This window comes from Melanotaenia boesemani, chromosome 9, assembly GCF_017639745.1.
Source record: "Melanotaenia boesemani isolate fMelBoe1 chromosome 9, fMelBoe1.pri, whole genome shotgun sequence".
NCBI classification, from domain to species: domain Eukaryota; kingdom Metazoa; phylum Chordata; class Actinopteri; order Atheriniformes; family Melanotaeniidae; genus Melanotaenia; species Melanotaenia boesemani.
In genome coordinates this window covers 36,872,127-36,896,614 of record NC_055690.1, presented here as the reverse complement: position 1 = coordinate 36,896,614, position 24,488 = coordinate 36,872,127, and the positions used below count along the sequence as shown (strand labels likewise).

The 24,488-nt window shown below is 39.7% G+C and overlaps 1 protein-coding gene and 1 long non-coding RNA gene across 3 annotated transcripts; both read right to left on the bottom strand.

Moving 5' to 3' along the window:
• Positions 1 to 308: 308 nt before the first annotated feature.
• LOC121646439 lies at positions 309 to 3,856 on the bottom strand. The gene is made up of 4 exons (XM_041995400.1): positions 3,617 to 3,856; positions 1,877 to 2,910; positions 1,471 to 1,787; positions 309 to 1,044 (listed from the first exon to the last, which is right to left on the bottom strand). Exons 1-4 carry the CDS (start codon positions 3,839 to 3,841, stop codon positions 686 to 688), a joined length of 1,935 nt encoding a protein of 644 aa, XP_041851334.1. The 5' UTR covers positions 3,842 to 3,856; the 3' UTR covers positions 309 to 685.
• A 1,581-nt stretch (positions 3,857 to 5,437) lies between these two features.
• Positions 5,438 to 23,595, bottom strand: LOC121646441. Of its 2 annotated transcripts, none has more exons than XR_006011638.1 (3): positions 23,391 to 23,595; positions 14,549 to 14,719; positions 5,438 to 5,758 (listed from the first exon to the last, which is right to left on the bottom strand). It is a non-coding gene; the product is annotated as an uncharacterized LOC121646441 (long non-coding RNA). The 2 variants fall into 2 exon arrangements; XR_006011639.1 differs by having other exon boundaries at positions 5,438 to 5,762; positions 14,554 to 14,719; positions 23,391 to 23,593.
• Positions 23,596 to 24,488: the final 893 nt, after the last annotated feature.

The window sequence follows — 24,488 nt, the reverse complement described above, 5'->3', positions numbered from 1 at the left end:
GGGTTATATATACCTATGTTTTACTGTTTTTTTGTTTTGAGTTTTATAAGATATAGACCTTTTTCTACTTGTATTTTTTTTTCTTCCTTTTATATTTTCTGGTTTCAATATTTTTATTTTGTTTTTTTTATTTTATATTTAACTTTTTATTCATATATAAACAGATTGCTTTGTTTTGAGTTTTTTTTATTAATTTACTTATTGGCCTAATAAGCTTATTAACTTATTTTCTATTTGTATTTTATATATTTGTATTATATATATATATATATATAATTTTAAAATATGTATCATTTTAACTTATCAGAGGTGTATAAAGTACTTGAAAAAAATAACTAAGTAAAAGTATAAATACCATGACTGAAAAGGACTTTGGTAAAAGTCAAAGTCACCTATAAGAAAATTACTTGAGTAAAAGTCTTAAAGTAGCTCACAGTAAATGTACTTAAGTATCAAAAGTAAAAGTACAAGTATTTTATAGAACGCATGAAAAGCACAAACAACCAGTAATTATTCTCCCCTTGTTTTTTTATTTCACTTTTTCAGTTGAATGAAATGTGGTACAGAATGTAACTCAAAAAAATAAACAATATCTTGCCAAATTTAACACAAGGATAACTTTTTAACTATGTTTGGGGAATCCTCATGAACTGAGGCACACTACCACACACACAAACTTTCTGGTTCAAGTGGAGAAGTTGAACTTGCGGTTCATCCTCAGCAGAAGCTGATTTTCAAAAGTGTTTGCAGCTAACCGTGCTCTTTTTGGGCTGAAGATGAGACCTGCTATGCTGAACAGCCTTTCGCAAGCTGCAGAAGCAGGCAGAGGTGTGTTGAGTTTGACAGATAACTTGAGAACCACAGGAAATGTCTTGAGAATCTTGATGTCATCTGTTGTGTAGGCCAGGTACGAATCAAGCTGTTTGGTGGCGCGTGGTGTTTTGTGGGAACTTTTCAGGATGTGGAAGAAGTCTCCCTCATCAGATGAGCCAGACCCAGCATCTGCTGAAGGATCCTCCAACTGCTCCCTGATGTAGTCCAACCCTGAAACACAGGGACACTAGCATTAGTACAGTCACATTTTTATTGGACACATTTATTTACATTTATGACATTTTCCGTAATTCTGAAGTAATAAATAATATTACATTGACTAACAACACTATCAGAAACAAAGGGCCAAAATTAGCACACAAAAAAAGAAATAAAATAGAAAAAAAGTATTTGTAAATTGTAAAAATAACAGATCTACAACCAAGGCAGAGTGAGCTTGCAGATTGCCTACTTTCACAAATTTAGGGAGTAGACAAGGAGAGAAACACACATATAAAGTCTTGACTCTGACAATTAGACATCTTAGATATTGACTCAACTTCTATTCAAAATTAGACTGATGTATGAAATAACATAAATGTAGTAAGCGTACATTAAATTTGTAATTTACTGAATATTTTCTCCATGTTGTCTTACCGATTTTCAGTGTATCATCATCTTTGATCCAGGCCGTTTTGAATTTTGGGATGAGAATCGCGGCAGCAACCAATTCAGGGTCTCTTAACATTTCACCAAAACGGTTCTGGATGCCAGCTTGAATGGCTTCAACCAACGGCTTGCAGTGCTTCAGCGCGATCTTTATTTTTTCCAATTTGCTGCTCAACAGGGAAATAGTCGGAAGAAGCCATCCCATCTGGACTTCCATTTCTCCTTGGAGGATGTTGATGGACTGGGCGACAGGGCTCATGGTGGTGTAGTACTCTTTGAGGAAAGTGAGCTCAACTGGATGGAACCTGTTGGGAAGAAAACAAACCACTGTTTTACAATTGTGCATGAATATTGTACCCAAAAATGAAAAAATAAATACATAATTCAAACCTACATTGGAACCTTCAATTCTGCACAGATCTCTCTCAAAGCTGGCTCTCCCTTCTCTCTCAGAATCTTGAGGAGCCTTTCCACAGCCATAAACATGGAGTTCCACCTTGTAGCGTTTGGTCTTAGCAGCTGGAGGGAGCAGGCATCTTCCACAGCTTCAGCTGCTTGGCAGGATCTTCCACACTTATTCCACAGCCCATAACACTTGCTGAATGTTGAGCGTTGCAGTTTTTTGTATCCATCGTTGGCTGTTGCTTTTTCAGCATCAACTGTAGACACTAAGTTGAGTAGATGACAAGCACATCTTTGATGTTTTGGAAGCTCAAACTGAAAGCCATCATTCTCATCTAGGACCGAAGACACGTCAACAAATTCCACTCCCTCCTCCATCTCATTCCCTTCCTCATCCTCTTTCTCTTCCTCTTCTGCTTCATTATTGTTTTTGTCCACACTAAAAACTTGAAAAGCCTTCAGGAAGTTGGAGCCATTATCGGTTGTTGTCCTCACAACTTTGTTTGTGATGCCATATTCAGAATGGATCTCATTAAGTGCGGTGGCCAAAACATCAAAGGTGTGGGAACCTCTTAGCTGTCTGCAAGCTAGGGCTGCTGATCGTCTAGTTAGGTCTGTAGGGTTCACCCAATGGGCAGTCACACCAAGGAAGCTCCTTCTCCTAACTGACCAGCAGTCTGTAGTGGTGGCAATGTGATCCACTTTACTCATCTCCTCAGTTAACACTTTTCTCATTGCCTTTGCTAAATCTTCAATCCTTGATCTCAGGGTGACCCGTGTGATGATTTTAGCAGTAGGAAGGAGATCTGTCAGAAGCTCTCTGAAGGCTTCATTTTCAACAGTTGACAATGGCTGGAGCCCGTTGACAACATACTGAACGATGGCCCTGTCAACTGCACTCTGAGAGATGGATCGGGAATCCAGCAAGGTGGTCTGTTTGGTGGTGGAGGTCCCAGCTTCCGAAGCCCTCTTTCTTTTCTGTGAAGTCAGCTGCTCATACTTTTTTAGATGGTGTGGATGTGCTCTCTAGAAAAACACAAAAGTAAAAGAAATAACAATATTATTTTAAATGATACTCAAGACATCATGCAACAGTTTCCACAATGACAGGTCTGGATTGTTCTAACCACTTTCACCCATTGGTGTCCCATTTGTGGGCATGTCCAATATTGATTAAAAAAAAATGTTGGTCAACTGTCAACTGGCTATATTTTATCTTTCAGAAATACAAAATTGTTTAAAGCTAAAACATTATACAGCACACTGAGCTTGGACATCTAATTGCTGTACAACAAATACAATTTAAAAAACAAAAAATAGAACTATTTTATTGAACAGCATGCTATTATAACAGCTCCTATGGGCAAACAGTAACCTAATGATTAGCTTCAAGTTACTGATCTTGTATGATTTGTTTGTGTATTTTTCATTAAAAGGTAAAGCACTTGATATTAAAAATGTATCGTGCAGGAGGAAAACTGCCTCGTTTGATTACGTTAAAATGCTAACCTTGTCTTATTGACACTACTGCAGAACAATTTTCCGCAGTATATTATCTACGGGCAAGTTGCTTATGTTATTAGCACATAGCGTTAGCAACTTGCTTCTTACTAGCACGTAATGACACTCGTTAATAAAGAATAGATCCATGCCCAGCACTGATATTTATACTCCTCCTGCCACAAGGCGTGACATTGGCAGCGATTAACTTACTTAACGCTAATTCACTTACCTCAATGTGTTTCTTAAGGTTGGATGGAGAGTTGTTAAACGCCTTTATCTCGTGGCACTTTGGAAGGCACAACATACATTTCATTCGGTAGGTTTTGGTATTTTCCCCCATCCCGAGGTAGCTGAACATTATTGCCAGGTATGACCACGGGTGACCGTCGTCTTCTGCCGAAGCTGAACCATCTTCTATCTCCCCCTGCGTGTCGACATTCTCTGCAGCTGCCATGTTTACATATGCTGAAGAAGATCTCTGCCGCAACGCACATCCCGCCCGCCCATAGATCCCGCCCTTCACCTTAATCTTTGCGAGAGTACCGTACGTGGTTCTACTCGTCCTCTCGGACCCGCGCATTCCAGATATCTTTTTGATTATTTTAATTTGTAACGAGTAACGAGGTGGCAAATGTCAAAGTAACTAAGTAAAAGTATATTTTTTAACTTTTAAATGTAGTGAAGTAAAAGTAAAAGTCTTGATTAAAAAAAAAACTCAAGTAAAGTACAAATCCTCAAAAAAACTACTTAAGTACTGTACTTAAGTACATCTACTTCGTTACTATACACCTCTGTAACTTATGTGTATAAATAAATGTGTAAACTTTTTGAGCTTCTTTTTCTATTTCTATTTTAGAATTTAATTAGGACCTGATGTTGACGAGGTGTGGCCCTGTTTTTAAATTTCTAATGAAAATGCCCAGGTTTTAAAACATCTAGCCATAATGACCGCAGTCCACATGATTAAGACACTTCCCTCAAGCGGGCAAGGAAAAACTCCCAAACTGTCCTTTTAACAGAAGGGCCTGGAAGAAACCTCGGGAAGGATCACACAAGAGGGAGCTCCCTTCCAGAGACATTAGAGTGTCTAGTGGGCTGCAAAACGAGAATATCTATATATTCTCTAAACTACACTGGGCATTTTTTTGTTTCTCTGGTCCTTTTCCTCTGAGGCCTGTCTTCCTTTGTGTTAGTTGAAGCCACGTTTTGAGCCTCTTTGGGAGAATCTAAACAAATAGACACAAACAGCAAGTTATCAAAAGCATTAATCAATTTAAAACAAGATTCATCCCAATGAATGTGTGTTTCTGAATGTAGGCATCTATATATTCTCTAAACTACACTGGGCATTTTTTTGTGTGTGTGAGTGTGTGTTACCACCTGTGCAGGTTGTAAACCTGCAATACTGATACCATCTTCTACATCCTCTTCATGAAGTTCTGGTCCTTTCAGCCCTCCACACTGGGCGCAGCTGCTTCCTGTCCTAGCCCGATTTTTTCTTCTTTCTCTTCCAACAGCTGCCTGAGCTGAAAAACAAAAGTTAGGATTCCATCAGTAACGTTTTTTCTTATACAAGCATTTTAAATAACTAACCCTTACCTGCTTCCACGTGGAGCATCTGTCAAATCATCCAACGTTCTCTTCCTCCGAGGTTTAACTGTAACCTCAGATGATGCAGCTTCACATGGATCCCGTTGGGACACACCAAGAAAGCCAATCTTTCTTCTCTTCCTTTCCGGAGAGCCATGGCCTGAGCTAGTAGACAAATTACAAGTTGTTAGTATTGCATCAGTAACATTTCTGCCTGTACAAGCATGTGAAAAAACTTCCACCGACCTGCTTTCAAACTGTGGAACTGTAAAAGTTCCCAATGTTCTCGTCCTCCGAGGTTCCCTCTCCACAGTTACGCTCTGCCAGTGAAAGACGCCTAGTGCTCCCACCACAAGGTGGCGCCACATCAGTAGCTAGACTCTTCTCCTCTGTTGTTCCCCGGTGGTGGAACCATCTACCAAACTCCGTCCGATCCGCAGAGTCCTTATCCACTTTTAAAAGCAGCTAAAGACTCAGTTGTTTAAGGAGCATTTCCACACTTAGCTTAACTCTTCTACTCATCGGAATGAGTTAAAAAGATTTGTCCAGCTCTTTGGTTCAGCTCAGTACTGAAGAAGATGCGTGCACTTATGCTTAAGATGATGTTGTGTGATGAAATCATAAGGAAAAAAAAGAAAGTCCTGCCTCTAGCGCTACATGACAGCACCTGCGTCCACCTGGACTCCCAGCAGTCTGAGTACCACTTAATGATGACGTCCCTTCTGGTTGGTTTCTGCTGGTGTTCTTACTCTCGTCTCGAAGTCGCTTTGGAGAAAAGCGTCTGACTGTAGAACAGAACAGAATGGAGTAGAAAACAGAAATTAAACATAAAAGCATATATACACAACATGAGTTAGAAAAGGATTTCTTGTTGGGTTAAAAGTTTGAATTTGTATGGTTGCCACCATACAAATGATGATTGTACCTAAAGTCAATGATCTATTTTCATTTATTCCCATTAAACCTTCCTCCATCTGGTTTGAGTCATTCGTTCGTTCTGACTCAAATTTCCAAAGGAGCCAAAAGGTTCGTCACACGTGGTGGTCCACAGGTTTGGGTCTGAAGGTTCTGGCTGCTCATTCAGTCTCGTCCCAAGACGCTGCTGGATTGGTGGTGTCAAGAGATGGTGAAATAGTGAAAAGGGTCTGCTGAGATGTGGCAAAAAATATCACTAGTGCAACTTTGATGAGCCAAAAATAAATAAATTAAATATTATGAAAAAGAAAAAAGAAACTTTGTAAACTGGTAATGAAGCGAAAAAGCCTGAATTAACCAGTTATCAAAAATCAGTACAAAAAGTGAGAATGCAAAAACTAAACTGGAGTTTAAGTAGATATAAAGAAACAAAGAACTGCTGTGGAAATTTCATATATTCACTTCAATATTGTGTTATACTGATCACTCTCAAGGTAAACAGATTGTTTAAGTTCTTGGTAACAGAGATTAATGCTGAGGAGCCTGTTGCTATCGTAAAAGTGGATGCATTCCTTACAACAGTTCACACTGACCTGTGTGGCCAGATACCTTCAGGATGACCCAGCAGGGCATGTTTATGTGCTCAGTAAATGAAAAAGCTCATTAGGTTTGCTGAAGTGTCTAATCCTGTGTGAGGAACAGTCTCTTTGTTTTTATCTTACAAGATATATGATGTGCTGTGACGTGATCCTTCTGCTTAAAAGATGCTGCATGTGTGTTTCTTATCAGATTCTCTTCATATCTCTGTGCTGTCAGACCTCTGAACAGTCTCTCGAATTGCAATTCTATTCTTTGTATTTTAATTCTGTGTTCAATAAACTTGTAATCATTTTTCACTTCAGAACCAGACTCCTCATCCTTGACAGAGTAACTTTTTGCCTCCACAGAACAAAATGTAGTCTAGTACCAAAAGGCATGTGTAGGGCGGATCTTCTCTCCTCATGCATGTTAAAAAATGCAGGTCTAATGTGGTCCATAGTGATGCGGCTTACATAACGGCAAAAACCGTAATTCGTCCGCCGCATCTTTCTTTCCATTTCTGAAGAGAATTCTTGCTCAAGAGTCGTCACACAGGAGGGTTTTGGAAGCATCTCGGTAGAACACTTTTTAGTTCTCATCTCTGAATCTGAATCGTTTGTCGTAAGTTTTTTTAAGTGTGAGGATGGTCCACACCCATAAGAAGGTGTTCAACCAATGGGCAGCCTCTGCAGTGCTGGGATCAGATGACCTAGGGGGCTGGTTCAGTGTTTCCTTTCTGATTTCCTTTGTAAAAGTATCAAACATTTGTTAATACATCTGTACGTTATCAAATGTTAGTCTTAAATGTCATTGTTAAAATACTGATATACATTCTAAAGAAACATTATCATCATTCAAACAAAGCAAATGTCATTAAAATGAACTATAAAGACTGGTGAGGAAAGTTTCAGATCATGAAGGAATCAAACTTGTCAACCTTGTACCATAACGATGACCTGCATATCTAAATACCAATAGCTTATCAACAGCATATGAAAATATTTAAAATATTGACAGAATCTTTGTTCTCTACTGTATCTTAGATAAAGAAAGTCTGTCCTCTTGTCTGTGTTCTTCTGCTGAAGTGCCAAACCTTTAAAAGTTTATTACCCGCAAGAATGTTAAGTTAAACAAGTCCTGGTGGGGGATCCCACCAGATGATCTCGTCTTTGCCCTGGTTGAGATATTAGACCTGTGGGTGTTAGCTTGTCAGCTTGGAAAAACAAACAAGTTTTGAGAGTAGAAGGTCCTAGGTCATCAGTTGAACATCCATCTGTGAAGCAGGGGAAAATTACTTTGTTTTAAGTATTTTCATGAAAGATTTGTGGATGTGCAGAAGATTAATTTGGAAACTTCCCAGATACCGAGTTTATAAAAAGTTCAAACTTCCACTCCAAACTTTTAGTCACAAATGTGTTTAAATACCTTCAAAATGACTGACAACTCAAATTTAGGCCTTGTACAATACAAATTCTCTGCAGAAGCCACTATACAGGACAGAGTGTTCAAGATGGGTTTAGCACCATCAAACATCTGCTCACATTGCACTAATAACACACCCAATGATTATTTGCATGCTTTATGGTCTTGCATGCCTTTTTTTTTTTAGAAGCTTTTGCTTCAGGTGCGTGAAGACCTTTCAACGTGGTTAAAGTGTAATATTACTGCACACCCCACACTGGGCCTACTCGGTGAACCGGGTGATATCAACATAGAAATGAACTCCGCACACATGGTCCTCACTGGGTGGCTGGGCTGCCCCGGCGTGGGCTGGGCGGTGAAGCCTGGGCCCTGGTGCTGGGGAACTGTCCTCCTTTCAGTGGGTGGGGCGGCCTGCACTGGAGCAGGGGATATGGGGTGAGAGTGGGAGTTGGGGATATGGGTTTGAAGAAGTGGAACAGGTTGGTGGGTGGGGGATGCTCTGGCTGCAGCCTCTCTTTGCTGCCTCCTGTCTGGAATCATTGCCATTACTGCAGTGAGCTGTCTCAGTTCTGCTCTGTGGGCCCTCTTGGTCTGCCTCTGATCCTTGGACTCATTTGTCAATCTCAGCAGTGGATCTTTGACAGCCCAGTTTCCACATGTGTACTCAGCTTGTTATAATTCTAGGCAGAGAGGAGTAGCAACTCTAATTAATAGAAGGTTAAACGTTGACATTAAGAATACAATCATAGATCCAGAAGGCAGATTCATAATAGTTACAATATCTATTCAAAATGTTAATTTATGTACTGCAAATATATATGGTCCAAATGTTGAAGACCCGTCCCTTTTTCACTCCCTTTTCACCTCACTCAGTTATACCGGACCAACATAGTACCACAGGAAGTCATCAAGACTAGCAATCCACAGAAAGTGTTAAACAGTATATGAAGGATTTTGGCCTTTGTGATGCTTGGCACTATCACCATCCCACCATGAGGTGGAGATTGGAGTAGGTGGGGGGAATCTATGGTGCCCTGGTTCCTGGGGTGGGTGCTTGGGTTAGTGCTACAGGGCTGCTGCTGAGGGCCCGGGTCTCTGGGTTTCCCTGGTCTGCCTCTAGCCTCCGTAGAGGTGTGGTCACATTTGCACCATCTCACTCAGCACTCTTCATCACTGATCACTCCTTAAACCTCATACTCGGCATGCTGACACAGTCACTGAGTTGTCCAGTGAGTTTATAAACTAAGAGACAATTTCTTTTTTTTTCCCTGTGAGTTTGTATCTGGTTATTGTGCTACTTTTGTGATATGTCTTTTTGATTTTGTTATTTAAGAAGTCTTAATGACTAGCAGCTCCGTTTTTCAGTAAAAGCCGTAGGAAATTTTCTGGTGTGTTCATGTACAGGTGTAACAGTTTGTTGCCTGGTTGAAAGTTTGGATTGAAGGGTCGTTGCCTTCTGTCTGTGGTGTTTTTGTCTCCTCTTCTAATAAATCAGAATATCAAGAGGAGCCTTACCCATAGGCCTCCCCTTGGCAGAGCAAATTTGTTAAGCCCAATACAGCAACCAGATTATCATTATGCTTGCTATGATGCTGGACAGGACAGGTTAAAAAAACAACAACAACAACATAAAAAGTATAAACACACACACAGCACACGAACTTCCCAATCGCACTCCCCAGCACCTCCCCCTCCCTCCCACCATGCTCTGTGGGAGACATCCCTGGCAGACCAGAGGGCAGTGAGCCCCAAATCCGGTCTCCACCTCCATCCCCAGCCACCCCCATCACCTCCCACCCAGACGCAGCCGACTGCGCATCCCCCAGGACAAAGAGTGTTTAAGATGGGTCTAACATCATCAAACATCTGCTTACATTAATAACGCACTCAATCAGGGGTGGCCAACATCGGTCCTCGAGAGCCACAGTCCTGCAGGTTTTCCATGTACCCTGCACTGACACACCTGACTCAAACTAATGAGTCATTGTGTAAATTCTCATAGACTGTTGGATCCATTTAATTTGAGTCAGGTGTGCTGGTGCAGGGATGCATGGAAAACCTGCTGGATTGTGGCTCTTGAGGACCGACGTTGGCCACCCCTGCACTCAATGATTATTTACATGCTCTATGTTTTTGCACACCTTTTCAGAAGTTTTTGCTTCAGGTATGTGAAGACCTTGCAACATGGTTAAAGTGTAATATTACTGCACTCTCCACACTGGGCAAACTCTGTGACCTGGGGCTGCCCCAGCATGGGCTGGGTGGTGAAGCCTGGGCCCTGGTGTTGGGGAACTGTCCACCATTGCTGCAGTGGTCTGTCTCAGTTCTGCTCTGTGGTGGCTGCTGGTTGACCGAGGCTTGGACCCTCTCGGTCTGCCTCTGATCCTTGGAGGTAGTGCGGTTGCATTTACATAAGCACTCAACACAACTCACCCCTAATGCTGAGTACACACACCTACGTACAGACACATGCTGACACCCACACATATACTTGTGTTCGTTGCAGTTTTTCTTCTCACAGGTGCCCCTATAGATTGTCTGTTGTGTTCTCGTAAGGCTGATTTCTACCAATGGGTGTAGGTCAGGTTGGACTGGTTAGGGTGTGGATATGTTTGGAAACTCACCTCGCTGCGTTTCCAAAGACAACCATAACCTTTACTAAGAGGTGAAATATCAGATAGTTGTAGATGCCTTAAGCTACGTAGAGCCATTGCAGCACCTTAATTAGAGTAGAATCAAAACACCACACAGAAACAAAGGAGGAGATTGTGATCATCCAACAGTTTGTGTTTTTTCTTCTTAGCAGTGCTTTGTAATTCAATTTTAAATGGAGATTTAATCAACAAAGAAAATATGTTGCTCTAAACAAGAAGCCATTCCTACTTTGTTTTTTTTCCCAGGTTTTCCTCAACTGATCAACAGATTGCAGTGTGTAAAACTCCACCCTTTCGTGTCAGGTCGGTTGGATTGGTACCCCAACGGAAGGGCAAGAAAAAGTAAAACGGGTCGGGTGGGACATTAGGGTACCCGTCCCAGTTTCTGTGGAAATGTGTCCGGACCAGATGATGGAAACAGGGCTTTAGAAGCCTTCAGGATGTTTACTGTTTCATTCCAGGCTGTTTAGTTTATCTGTTTAGCTTTGATTGCAGTTTGTTTTCTACCTTTAGTTTTGTTCTTCCTTTCTCCATCCTTTCTCTTTCTAATTCTCCTCTATCCACCTATTTTTATATGTTTCTCCATTCCTGTTATGAGGAAAAACTTATTTTAAAATAATAATAAAAGAACATTTAAGATTCAAGGGGAGCCCCATATCCAAAAGGCCCCTCGTTTGACCAAAATGTCTTGATTACCCTCATATAAGGACGAGTCAGGGACCATTAACAGTCAGTCAGATCTCAGAAAATTCTGAGACCTTTTATTGAGATATATGACGTAGGACATACACGTACACATGAATACAGTTAACACATGAATACACTCTACTATTACAGGGAGAATAATCTAAACACTACAGTCAAATTCTGACATCCAAGTATTATGTTTTCCATTAACTTATAAAAAATTAAATGATTTAGCAGTTAAAGAAAAAAAGTAATGAGTTTCTGGATATATTTAAAACCCCCCAAAAAAATTAAATAAAAGAACTAACCACCTAAAGTTATAAATCTTATCAGAAGGATTAAATGGAGAAGTCTGCTTCTTGCAGCAGGTTACAGTAATCTCATAATATACAATTACACTGATAAAATCATACAATGTGGAAAGTATTTAGATAAGGCATTTTGTTAGCAAATTATCTGAAAGATCCTTGTGAAAAAACCTTGTCTTTACAAGAAATAATCTATATTCATGAAAGAAAAAAAAACATGTCCCCCTTAAATAATACATTTTTATGTATCAGAATATAGTGAAGAAATATCTAGTCTTCAAATAGGTCTCTAAAGCCTGGTACACACAATAATTTTTTAAATCATAGGAAATCTTTTTTACCTGGTCAAGACCTCACAAATGGAAATAAAAAAGTCAGTTTTGATCGTACTGCGTTGTGTGCTCCGAAAATGTAATCACAGAACACACACATGACGATGCAGTCCAGCAACTCATCTACAATCTAGTCCTCCGAGCTGGTCAAACATTGAAACATAGAAGATGAGCCATATCAACAACCGGCAAAAAACGTAGAAGAACCACATCAACAACCGGCAAAAAATGGAAAGAAGAACCATATCAACAACCGGCAAAAAACGTAGAAGAACCATATCAACAACCGGCAAAAAACGTAGAAGAACCACATCAACAACCGGCAAAAAATGTAGAAGAAGAACCATATCAACAATCGGCAAAAAACGAAGAAGAAGAACCATAGCAAACAACCGGCAAAAACCGTAGAAGAACCACATCAACAACCGGCAAAAAATGTAGAAGAACCACATCAACAACCGGCAAAAAATGTAGAAGAAGAACCATATCAACAATCGGCAAAAAACGTAGAAGAACCACATCAACAACCGGCAAAAAATGTAGAAGAAGAACCATACCAACAACCGGCAAAAAACGAAGAAGAACCACATCAACAACCGGCAAAAAATGTAGAAGAAGAACCATATCAACAACTGGGAAAAACCGTAGAAGAACCACATCACCAACCGGCAAAAAATATAGAAGAACCATACCAACAACTGGCAACAAACGTAGAAGAAAAACCATAGCAAAAACCGGCAAAAAATGTAGAAGAACCACATCAACAACTGGCAAAAATGTAGAAGAATCAAATCGACAACCGGCAAAAAACGTAGAAGAAGAACCACATCAACAACCAGCAAAAAATGTAGAAGAAGAACCATAGCAACAACCGGCAAAAAGCGTAGAAAAAGAAGCATGGCAACAACTGGCACAAAGCAAAGAAGAAGAAACATGGTAACAATCGGAAAGAAAGGGGAAAGAAGGGAATATATAGGACGGGGGAATGATGGAGGTCTTGGTACCATTGTTAACAGAAAAAGGCAGAAGTAAAAAAAATATCAGACTGGAGACGGCGTGAACACGGACTTTGTTTACTTCCTTGCTCCCCAGCCAGCTCGCTCTGATTGGCCACATTCCGTGCCACGTCACCCACCCACACAGTCACAATGCACGAGTCGGCGGCGTTCTTCAGAAATCGGCACTGAAATATTAAACATGTTCAGTGTTCCCAACTGTGGCTATGACCCATATCGGAGCAGATTATCAGGACAAATCGGCTCATAACACACCACAGACCATATTATGACTGGACAGGGAAATCACACGATGATCGGGCGTTTGCCGTCCAAGGTTGGGAAGAGGCAAAATCAGGACAAAAACAGCCCAAATAGTGTTATGTGTGTACCAGGCTTATAAGTAAATACAACCCTCAGGTGAACAACAACACATTATATCGCCCATACTGCCATCCATGTTCTTTACCTGTTTGTGGGGCTAGAGCCTAACCAAGTTAGTCAGGCGAGAGGCGATGTTGTTGCAGCCGAATATTTCTAGACTCGGTCCTCTTCCTTCCCTTTGTAAAATGGCTGCAGGAGCATTTAATCATCAGTAGTTTTTAAATTCTTGACAGAACGTCCAAACACCAGATAAACACAGATGTCTGAGACTGAACAGGTGGAAACACCTAAACCTGAACGTCATTCATCATTCAGCTTGTAAGGATCTAAGTTATTAATTTGTGTTTTTGCATCATAACAACTCTTCACCTGTCTTGCGAGCTCATCGAGATTAGGATCTTAGCTGCTAGCAAAACATGGACAAATTTGTGAAGGTACCAATGGGCAATGAATGAATGAACAACAGATTTCAACTACTAAAAAAAGACAACAAAATCTGATGAGGCACATTTTGCCCTAGACATGACCAGGTAATGTTCAAGTAAAGGTCAATGGTACTGAAGAGACACCACAGTCTATCACCACCGTAGAATACCCCCTTGAAGTTCCTCTAACCAGCTCATATTTACACTGTAAACAACATTGTTTACAGATTAGTAGCAAAATTTTGCCCTTTGCGTCGTTTCTATTTTGTGTGGACACGCATGTGTCCTTTTAAAGAGACACGCCATCTAAATAATTCACCACAAACCTCACAAGGAAACGGTCTCTGTCCTGTGTGGATTCTCATGTGTTGGTTTAAGCTTGACTTCTCACTAAATCTTTGTCCACATTCATCACAGCTGAATGGTTTGTCTCCTGTGTGGATTCTCATGTGTTGGTTTAAGTTTGTCTTTTGACTAAATCTTTGTCCACATTCATCACAGCTGAATGGTTTGTCTCCTGTGTGGATTGTCATGTGTTTGTTTAAGCTTGTCTTTTGACTAAATCTTTGTCCACATTCATCACAGCTGAATGGTTTGTCTCCTGTGTGGATTGTCATGTGTTTGTTTAAGCTTGTCTTTTGACTAAATCTTTGTCCACATTCAGTCATTTTACCACAGATTTTTGATGTTGACATAAACATTAAATTTAACAGTTTTTACATGTGTCACTTTAAAACATCTTGTATGATTTAAATAAAGGTTTCTTTGTTAAATGTCTCTAGAGAGATCGTTGGTGGTGAACCTCTTCACCACATTCAGAGCAGCTGAGGGATTTTCTGGCAGTGTTACACTCCACGTCACTGTTTACACCTGACCTATGTGCCCTGTCGTCATTCCATCTTCCATCACTTATCCTGATTGGGCCACAGATCCTGTGGTTCCTGTTTTATGGAGAGATGCTCCAAGTCCTGCTTGTCAAGACCACATTTGCAGGGAACCCCTTCTTCTACCACCAACAGCTGTAGGCATCTGCAGATAACACTGAAAAACAAACAAAAATCTCTGTTAATTTCTCCATTTGACCATGTGTAGATCCACTGACAGAACATGGTGACCCTCATCTTTCCCTAGATACTGTCTGACGCACATCTGGGATATAGCTTAACTCCTTAAAGATATCATAGGTTGTTTACGACTTTAGTCTACGCCAGTCTTCACATTTATGTGCCCAAGCTCTGAGGCTTGAGGGGAGACAGGCTCTGCTTTGTCTCAGCCTTATCTGGTAAGGATGACCTCCAGTTGTCAACAGAAAGGTATAAAACCTTTTGTCTCTTCCTGGTCTTTTATTTCATCAATTTGTCTTCAATGGGATCTGTGTTGAAAGCTCAGTGGATCTGCATTCGACTACTCCGCCTAGGCTGCATTGTCTTCCTGCTTCAGGGTTCAGAAGACTGCTCTCAACTTGCAAGTAATTCTGTATTCAATACTTCTCTTGTAATAAACTTTATATACTTTTACTCATTCCAGACTCTTGGCAATGTTTCCACAGCAAATTACAGGGCTCAGTGACATCTGATCTGTTGCACTCTCATGTGATGGCTGGAGTAGCACAGCACACTAAATAGTGGAGGGCAAAATGCAGCAAAAAGTGCTAAAAACAAAAGCTGTGTACAAAGCACAGATGGGTTGTGTTGTGGCAGAGAAAATCAGTGGTGTTCTGTCAGAGTTTCTGAAAAAATAGTAGCAATCACTGCAGATAATGCTGCCATTATAAATATGGTTTTTAAGCGCCTGCAATTAGGTAAACTGTGCTGTGTTGCCCACACACTCAACCCTTATGCACCCCTTTGAAAAAAAAATCCCCTTTTGCACCCTAACACACATAAATGTGCATGTAAAAAGTTATATAAAATATTTCATTTATATTTCTTTTTTACTTTTTTATTCTTCAAACCAGGATCAATTCTAATCATCCATATCAATGATTAATGAATTTTTAATTAATTTTTAATTTGCGGAAGTTAAAGATTAGCTTAGAAATTATATACGCATTATTAGTTTTTGGTTAGTGTCAAAAACTCCTGTTTTGTACCCTTCTGCACAGAAATATGCGCATAAAATCAAGTTATACTAAATAATAAATGAATTATTTTATTGTCTATTTTTGTTTTGTTTTTTTTTTTTAAACCTCATCAGACCTCACACACTGTAACAAAGAGTCTCACCTACAGTCCATGTAACAAGTCAAGCCATTCATTATAACACCATGAAGGCTAACAGAAAATAGACCATAAACAATATCTAGAAATGAATTGAACAATAACAACAATACCAACATAACACGAACAGTTCAGGGGAGGCAGGAGCTGCAAACTGAAGTAATGTTTTTTTGCAAAGAGGTTTTTTGCAGTTGTTGCAGTTGCTTTGCACAATTCTTCTGCTAGAGCCAACCATGGTAATAATGTTTTTCAGCAGCTCCTCTGCCGGAGCAAATGAAGTGAAAAACTTGCCACTTGTGACTGTTACTCTTGTCAGGCCTTCTGTATTCTCCAGCACAACCCAGCAGCCGTCTTTTTTTTTTTTTCCTGGGCCGGAGCACCAGCTGATCGGCCGGTGTTCGAACTCACGTGCAGTAAGATGTTTTTACGTCACAGGCTACCCACATTTTCAGGCCATACCTGGCTGGTTTCACTGGCATGTACTGCATAAAATTGCCGTGCCCTTTATACGGATCTAGCTGCTCATCCACGCAGAAGTCCTCATCCTGGTTTGAAGACCACCTGTACCGGGAGGATTCCACTCGAGCGCCACAAAATAAGGTGGCAGCTGGTTTGACCACGGATACGCTAGAGATGGCTGCTTGACCGCAGTTGGAATTTGTGGGTGACCACTGGACTTTACCACTTTTAGACCTCCAAGACGGTCTTCCGTGGCTTCTTCACCACCTTTTGTGGAGTCACTGGAGCTGGTGGACGCCTAGTCAGCCGCCGGAAGGTAGACCTCAACTTGGTGGAGTGAGTGTTGCTCTCGGTGATTTTATCTGAGATTCCACCGGTGTGCTTAGTCACATCTGTTTGGGCCTGCATGATGTCCTGGGACTGCATGATGTCCTGGGCCTGCATGATGTCCTGGGACTGCATGATGTCCTGGGCCTGCATGATGTCCTGGGCCTGCATGATGTCCTGGGCCTCTGCTACCGTGTAACGGTTTTTTCTTGGTATCAGATAGGAAATTAAATGCTTTTCTCCAACTTGCTCTTATAAACTGTGCTGCAGATGCAGCTGTGTAAACAAAGATGAGGATTGTTTTCACGTCAACACATAACTTTGATGAGCTGCAAAGGGTCCTGTGTTTTGTTCATTTCAAAGCAGTGCAGAGGAATGCATGTAGATGTGCATTTTACATATTTTTAGGGCTGGGCAATAAAACGATAACGATATGTATTGCGAAATAACTTTTTCTCAATAGTAATATGAGACTATCGCGATAGAGCTGAATCTGAATTAAGCACCATGTGGAACCAATCACTCCGGGAACATAGTCGGTCAGGTTAGGTTGACGTACAGCACAGGCGAAGCTAATGAGCAGCACGTGTGTAGTTTGAGCTGCAGTAGCCGACTAGCCGACGCGGCAGCCGAAAAAAATGAGTGGTTCGTCTGGAGAACCGTCAACCATGGATGACGAGGTCACTGAAAAGGACACGGATCAACGTTCAAATGCCGAAGAAATTGTTGAAAGGAAGGGCCCAAAAAGTTCGGTAGTGTGGAGGTATTTCGGTTATTTAAAGTCTGACAAAAACAGAGTAGCGTGCACTGTAAACTGTGCAGAAAGCATGTTCCCACAAAGTCTAGATTTTTATTTTCTCTAATTTATTGCCTTAGAGCATCAGATTGTTGCATTTTATTTAATTGTCTTTGGAGGCTGCTTTAATTTGCACTAAGGGTTTCAACAAATCTTTATTTTATTTTCTTTTATTTTGTATTTAAAAAAAACAACCCAACAGACTTCTGTATATAAGGACAAGGAAAGATTCTGAGAATTTAATTTTAATTTCTATCTTATTCATTTGATATTGACAAATGCTTGTCCATTTTATGTCTGTTCTCCTTTCGAACTTGAAAACGTTAATCTATTTTTTAGAATTAATATTTGTTTTTAAATGGAGTAGACCAAACACTTTAGTGGTCTGTTTTGTTATTGTTCTCTTTTGAAGCTTGAAAGCTTCTGCCTTGACTTTTAGTTTGTAATATGTACCTTTTTTTTAAGTTATTTTAAACAGTTGCATTAGGTTCCTTCAGTACATCTGTCATGCTGTACCTATTGTAGGAAATAAATATTTAAATCAAAACAATCCTCTCACTTTTGATGATTTCACATCTCAGTTATGAGCAACAGATTATTTAAATTTGACAAATAGTGATTTGAGTTTTATATCGTGATATATATCGATATCGCCTAAAATGAAAATAAATATCGTGATATGAAAAAATCGTATATCGCCCAGCCCTACATATTTTAAAATAAAAATGTGGAGCTGCTTGAACGTTCGGGAAAAAAATACACATGAAATGGATAATATGTCAAAGTTGCCACTTGAAAGCTTCCTGCGCTATTGTGCATTTTGTCACATTGTAATGCAATTCAATATACACATTTTTGTGCTTAGGGTCCAAATGGGGAGTAATTCCGATAACGGTAAAGGGTCTGTACTTATATAGCGCTTTTATCCAAAGCGCTTTACATGTACGTCACATTCACCCATTCACACACACATTCACACACTGATGGCTGAAGCTGCCATGCAAGGCGCTAACCATGACCAATCAGGAGCAAGTAGGGGTTCGGTGTCTTGCTCAGGGACACCTCAACATGAGCTCGACGGGTCGGGATCGAACCTGCAACTCTTGCGTTACAAGACGACCACTCTACCCACTGAGCCATGTTACAGCATAATGTTGTTTACAATAGCCTGAAAATAAAATTAAGATCGTGAAAAAAATGCAATTTTCTGCATCCCATCCCTCATCTTTAAAATCAGCGAGGGGAAATGTTAAATATGCTAGAAATTAAAATGCAAAAACACATAAATGGTCACAGGTGTGCATAAGGGTTAATCTTGCAGCACAAAGTCTGTACACAAAACAAGAGGCTGATGCACGAAATAACAAAGCAAGAACTGGATACTGCAATTTCCAAATTAAAAACAAATAAGATGCCAGGGACAGACGGTTACCCAGCAGAGTGGTACAAAGAATTTAAGCATGCAGTGTCACCTCTGCTACTGGAATGCTTTAACTATGTACTTAAAGGTGGTGAAACTCCAATATCTTGGAGGCAAGCCATAATCTCTGTAATTCCCAAGCCCGGTAAAGATAAATCTGAATGCGGTTCCTATAGACCTATATCAATTCTAAACTTAGACTAGAGACTATTTACATCTATACTAGCAAAGAGATTGGAAAACATAATCCCAGAACTCATAGATGAAGACCAAAGCGGGTTTCTCAAAAACAGACAAACACAAGATAATATAAAGCGAACCTTACATGTAATGGATTACATGTCCAGGACTGAAGATGAAGCCATTGTTCTTAGTCTTGATGCAGAAAAAGCATTTGATTCTGTCAGATGGGAATATTTATACTTAGTATTACAACGATTTGGTTTTAATAGCTCTATAATTCAGGTTCTAAAAAACTTATATTATGCACCAACAGCCCGAATAAAAGTAAACGGCAGCCTATCTAACTCAGTAACACTAGAGAGGGGTTGTAGACAAGGATGCCCACTAAGTCCAACCTTGTTTGCCTTATTTATTGAACCGCTTGCCCAATCACTGAGGGAGGATAATGATATAAAAGGAATTTGGATAAGAGGAACAGAATATAAAATATGCCTTTACGCGGATGACATATTGATTACTCTTTTCCAGCCTGACTTCAGCCTAAATAAATTATTGTCCCGTCTGACATTTGGTCAATACTCTGGCTATAAACTAAACATTGATAAAACACAACTCATTTCATACAATTATACACCTTCATGCCACATTACAAACCTTTCTAACTTAAGATGGGACAATAGCACTATTAAATACCTGGGTGTTAAAATTCCAAAAGATCTGTCTAATATCTACACTCTAAATTACCTGCCAATAACCAAAGGAATAAAGGAGGACTTAAGTAGATGGACTTTGTTGCCATTTAACCTACATAATCGTATAGACGTAATTAAGATGAATATCCTACCACGACTTCTTTTTCTCTTTCAGTCTATACCCTCAGCAATACCCATACAACAATTTACAGAATGGAGGAGGATGTTTTCAGGATTTATTTGGAAAGGTCCAAAACCCAGGGTTAGATATAAAACCTTACAACTACCTAAAGAAGAAGGAGGGCTCTCCTTGCCAAATATGGAGAATTATTACAAGGCAGCACAACTAAGATACCTAATATATTGGTGCGACCCATATTACAGTGCCAAATGGAAGAACTTAGAAATATCCCAGTTAAACATACCCCTACAGACATTAATAGGAGATAAGAATATGTACTCACAACAAAAAGAGCACTTAAACAGCTTGACAAAAACATCCTTTAACATCTGGTTTGAAGAATGTCGTAAAACTGGAAAACCAAATCAAACTGCTCAGATGGATACCATATGATAGTGATTTTAAACCATCACAGATTGATGAACGGTTTAAGTTTTGGACCTTTAGAGGTATAACTACATATTGTCTGATTTCTAGTGTAGAAGAACTGAATAGTTTTCAAACACTGAAAGACAAATATGATCTAGAAAAACAGGATTTCTTCAGGTATCTTCAGGTCAGAGCCCACTTTAATTGTGTAATAAAAATAGGAAGCGGTTACTCAGGTCTAGTTAACATACTGATAGATGCATACAAGTCAAATATTAACAGAAAACTGGTCGCTAGATTTTACCGATGCCTACAGTCCTATAACAAGAACTCCACAACTTATGTTAAATCTAAATGGGAGAAAGAAGCCAAAATAACAATTTCAGAAGAAGGCTGGATGAAGATATTGAAAACTTTACTAAATACCACAAGCTCAGGTCTATGGAGGGAATTTATGTGGAAAAATGTAATTAGATTTTTCATTACACCAAAAATAAAACAACTCCAGACAGCCAGGCTGAGGGAGGGACGATGCTGGAGAGAATGTGGAGAAACACTAGCAAATCATTTTCACATATTTTGGGACTGCCCAGCTATTAAACCATACTGGTTAGGAGTGGTAGAGGACATCAACTCAGTAATGGGTTACAAGATCAAACATGACTTTCACACAGTATACATTGGAGACACCTCATCCTGTACTAAATCTAGTGACAGATACCTGATCAACATATTGTTGGTCGCCAGCAAAAAGGCAATAACAAGACATTGGCTGTCTAAAGATCTTCCAACTAAAACCCAGTGGATTGGAATTGTAAACGAGATATATAACATGGAAAGAATAACCTTCTCCCTGAACCTGAACAGAGATAAATTCAACGACTACCGGAAGAAATGGAAGACCTGCGCACCCTCATAATGAAAATGAAATATACATACAATGATACGACTATAAACCAAGCTGTGTGTTGCATATCACACTGATGTAGGTGTTGATGCTGTACGTGTTTTTTGTTTGTGTAGGTAATGGAACGGGAAATGTAGCTATCCTCTGAGGCTGATATAAGTAAACCTACTATCTAATCTTAACAAAGGGATACAGTTCATAACAATACCAAAATAAAAATTCACTTCACCCTATGTAAAAATCTACAAATGCCAAGCTACTCTTAGTCCACACTGTTATTTATTGATGGTTTCTCTTAACAGTCTGTGTCTGTTCTGATTGTTTCTGTTTGTTTACTGATATATACTGGTGTTGTTTGTATGTACGAAAACAATAAAAAATAAAATATATATAAAAAAAAACCCTTATCATATCACTACTTTGTCTTGAATAATCAATAAATCTATCAGTGCCAGTTTAACTAAAGAAACAACTATATACGTACTGAACATGAAATTAAATGAAAAAGAACATGGTATATATTAAAAATAATTAATACCTTATTAACCTCCCTACCCAGGTTCAGGAACCCCGACCTCCACTGCCTCTGGTTGGCTAACAGTAAAACTGGGATCAGCTGAGCCCCGTCCATACAGGCCGAGGGCGTCTAAAGAGAGAAAGAGAAAGCTGGTCTAAAGAGATGGACGGAGAAAGACAGAGTCCCTCTTTGGTTACCATGACCTGGCCTTTTATTAATGTCCCTGCAGAGGGCGCACGCTTCATTCAAAGGACATTCAGACCACCAGACCCACGGGTTTTCAGGGGGAGGACCACCAGTAGCAGTGGTCTCTGACGTTGTCTTGGTATCTACAGTTCAACAGAACAAACATTTCTTCAAAGATACCTCCAACTCTGAGACATGTTCTGGTTCTTTATTTCCACCTGCTGCAGGTTCGCTTTGCTGGTAAGATTGCCCCACACACACACACACACACACACACACACACGATAATCACAAAGATGATGCATATTGATTATTGGGTTATTAATAAACTGAACAGGGCCAGTACATACAGAGACAAATCAGCTGCTTTATGTAAACAGATTTATAACAAGAGGAGACAGAAATAAATGAGGACGGTGAATCAACAACTGACAGCAGTGACGTCGGTCAGGAGAGGCGTCATGATAAAAAAGAAAAACTACATAAAATAAATACTAATATTTTCCACTGGTCTGTGTTAAAAATGCATTTTCAGTATGACTCTACACAAAAATCGCAGAATTTGAGGATTTCCCGATCAAATCCAGGACAGAAATCCTGGGTGAGGACGTGGCGAGCTGGGCCTCGTCTGACTGGTGATCCAGTACAAACTGGGTTCATGACGCGTTTCTGTTCCTCAGCATATCCAATACGAACTTCACACAAATAAAGTTTATACAATTTACATGATTTACATGATTACATTTAATTTTCCTGTTTGAAGGCATAAGAATGTATTTTTGTTATACACCACCATTGTTATATACCATTATATGGATTATACCATCCATTACTGACCCTTTCCCCACAATTTTAACAATTTCAGGTTCATCCACAAAAGATCAGAAAAGCTGAAACACAAAATACTGCATTTTAAGGGATCTACACACGGCTTACAACGAAAAGATTTAAAGACTAAGTGTTGTAGTTTTTTCTTCTTAACGAGAATTATTTCCATTTTCACAAATAAAATAAAGGTTTCATAAACTATGTTTTAATTAATCTAGCTGTAGTTTAGGATATTTCAGTCCACGTTTGAAGTCTAACTGCTGTAGTTTTTATGAAGAGCTGTCTAATGTGGTCTAGATTGCTCTAAATTCAGTGGAATCGGAAGCTAACTTCAGCCTCGTGTATTTTACGTTGTTTGGGCCACATAAAACGGTGTTTTTAACGGCGTTTGATTAGAGAAGCACCAACAGGCTGGTTTACCCCTTTTAGCTTGCCATACACGCGAGTATAAATTCGTCTTTATTCTTAAGGCGACGTGACGACGGGCCTGATTAACCCCACAGAGCCACAACTTCGTTGCACCAACAACTTTAACCTCACTAAGCACCAAACATCACAACCACACAATTCCCCGTAATATGACCGTTTACCGATTAAATTAAACACAACAATGTATGTAAATTCTCACCTTCCTTCCCCACGAGGGTCCCCTCGATAAACGAGTCTTTGTCCGATCCTTCTTCCTCCCCGTCGTTTCTCCCCAGCGAGCTGGAGTTGTGGAAGTATTAATGCATCAGAGTTGTAATGGAAAACAACAGGTGTACTGTCCTTGGTAAGCAGAATATTAATAGCCTTGATATTATAACATGATATCGAAATGATGTCAGCTAGTCAGCAGTCCCCTAAAAGGCTGCCTGTATGCCGTGAGCCTGTACAGGAATAGTGACAGGCAGGCTATATAAGATGTAACAGAAGAATGAACGTGGTCTTTTGATCCTGAAGGGGTGTCCTACGGTGGCCCAGAGGTGTCACAGCAAATAAAAGCCGCAACACAACAAAATAAGTCACAACACTACAAATAAAAGCCGCAACACAACACAATAAACCACAACACTACAAAATAAACCGCAACACAACACAATAAACCACAACACTACAAAATAAACCGCAACACAACACAATAAACCACAACACTACAAAATAAACCGCAACACAACACAATAAGTCACAACACTACAAAATAAACCGCAACACAACACAATAAACCACAACACTACAAAATAAACCGCAACACAACAAAATAAACCACAACACTACAAAATAAACCGCAACACAACACAATTAGGCACAACACTACAAAATAAACCGCAACACAACACAATAAACCACAACACTACAACATAAACCGCAACACAACACAATAAACCACAACACTACAAAATAAACCGCAACACAACACAATAAACCACAACACTACAAAATAAACCGCAACACAACACAATAAACCACAACACTACAAAATAAACCGCAACACAACACAATAAACCACAACACTACAAAATAAACCGCAACACAACACAATAAACCACAACACTACAAAATAAACCGCAACACAACACAATAAACCACAACACTACAAAATAAACCGCAACACAACACAATTAGCCACAACACTACAAAATAAACCGCAACACAACACAATAAACCACAACACTACAAAATAAACCGCAACACAACAAAATAAGTCACAACACTACAAAATAAACCGCAACACAACACAATAAAC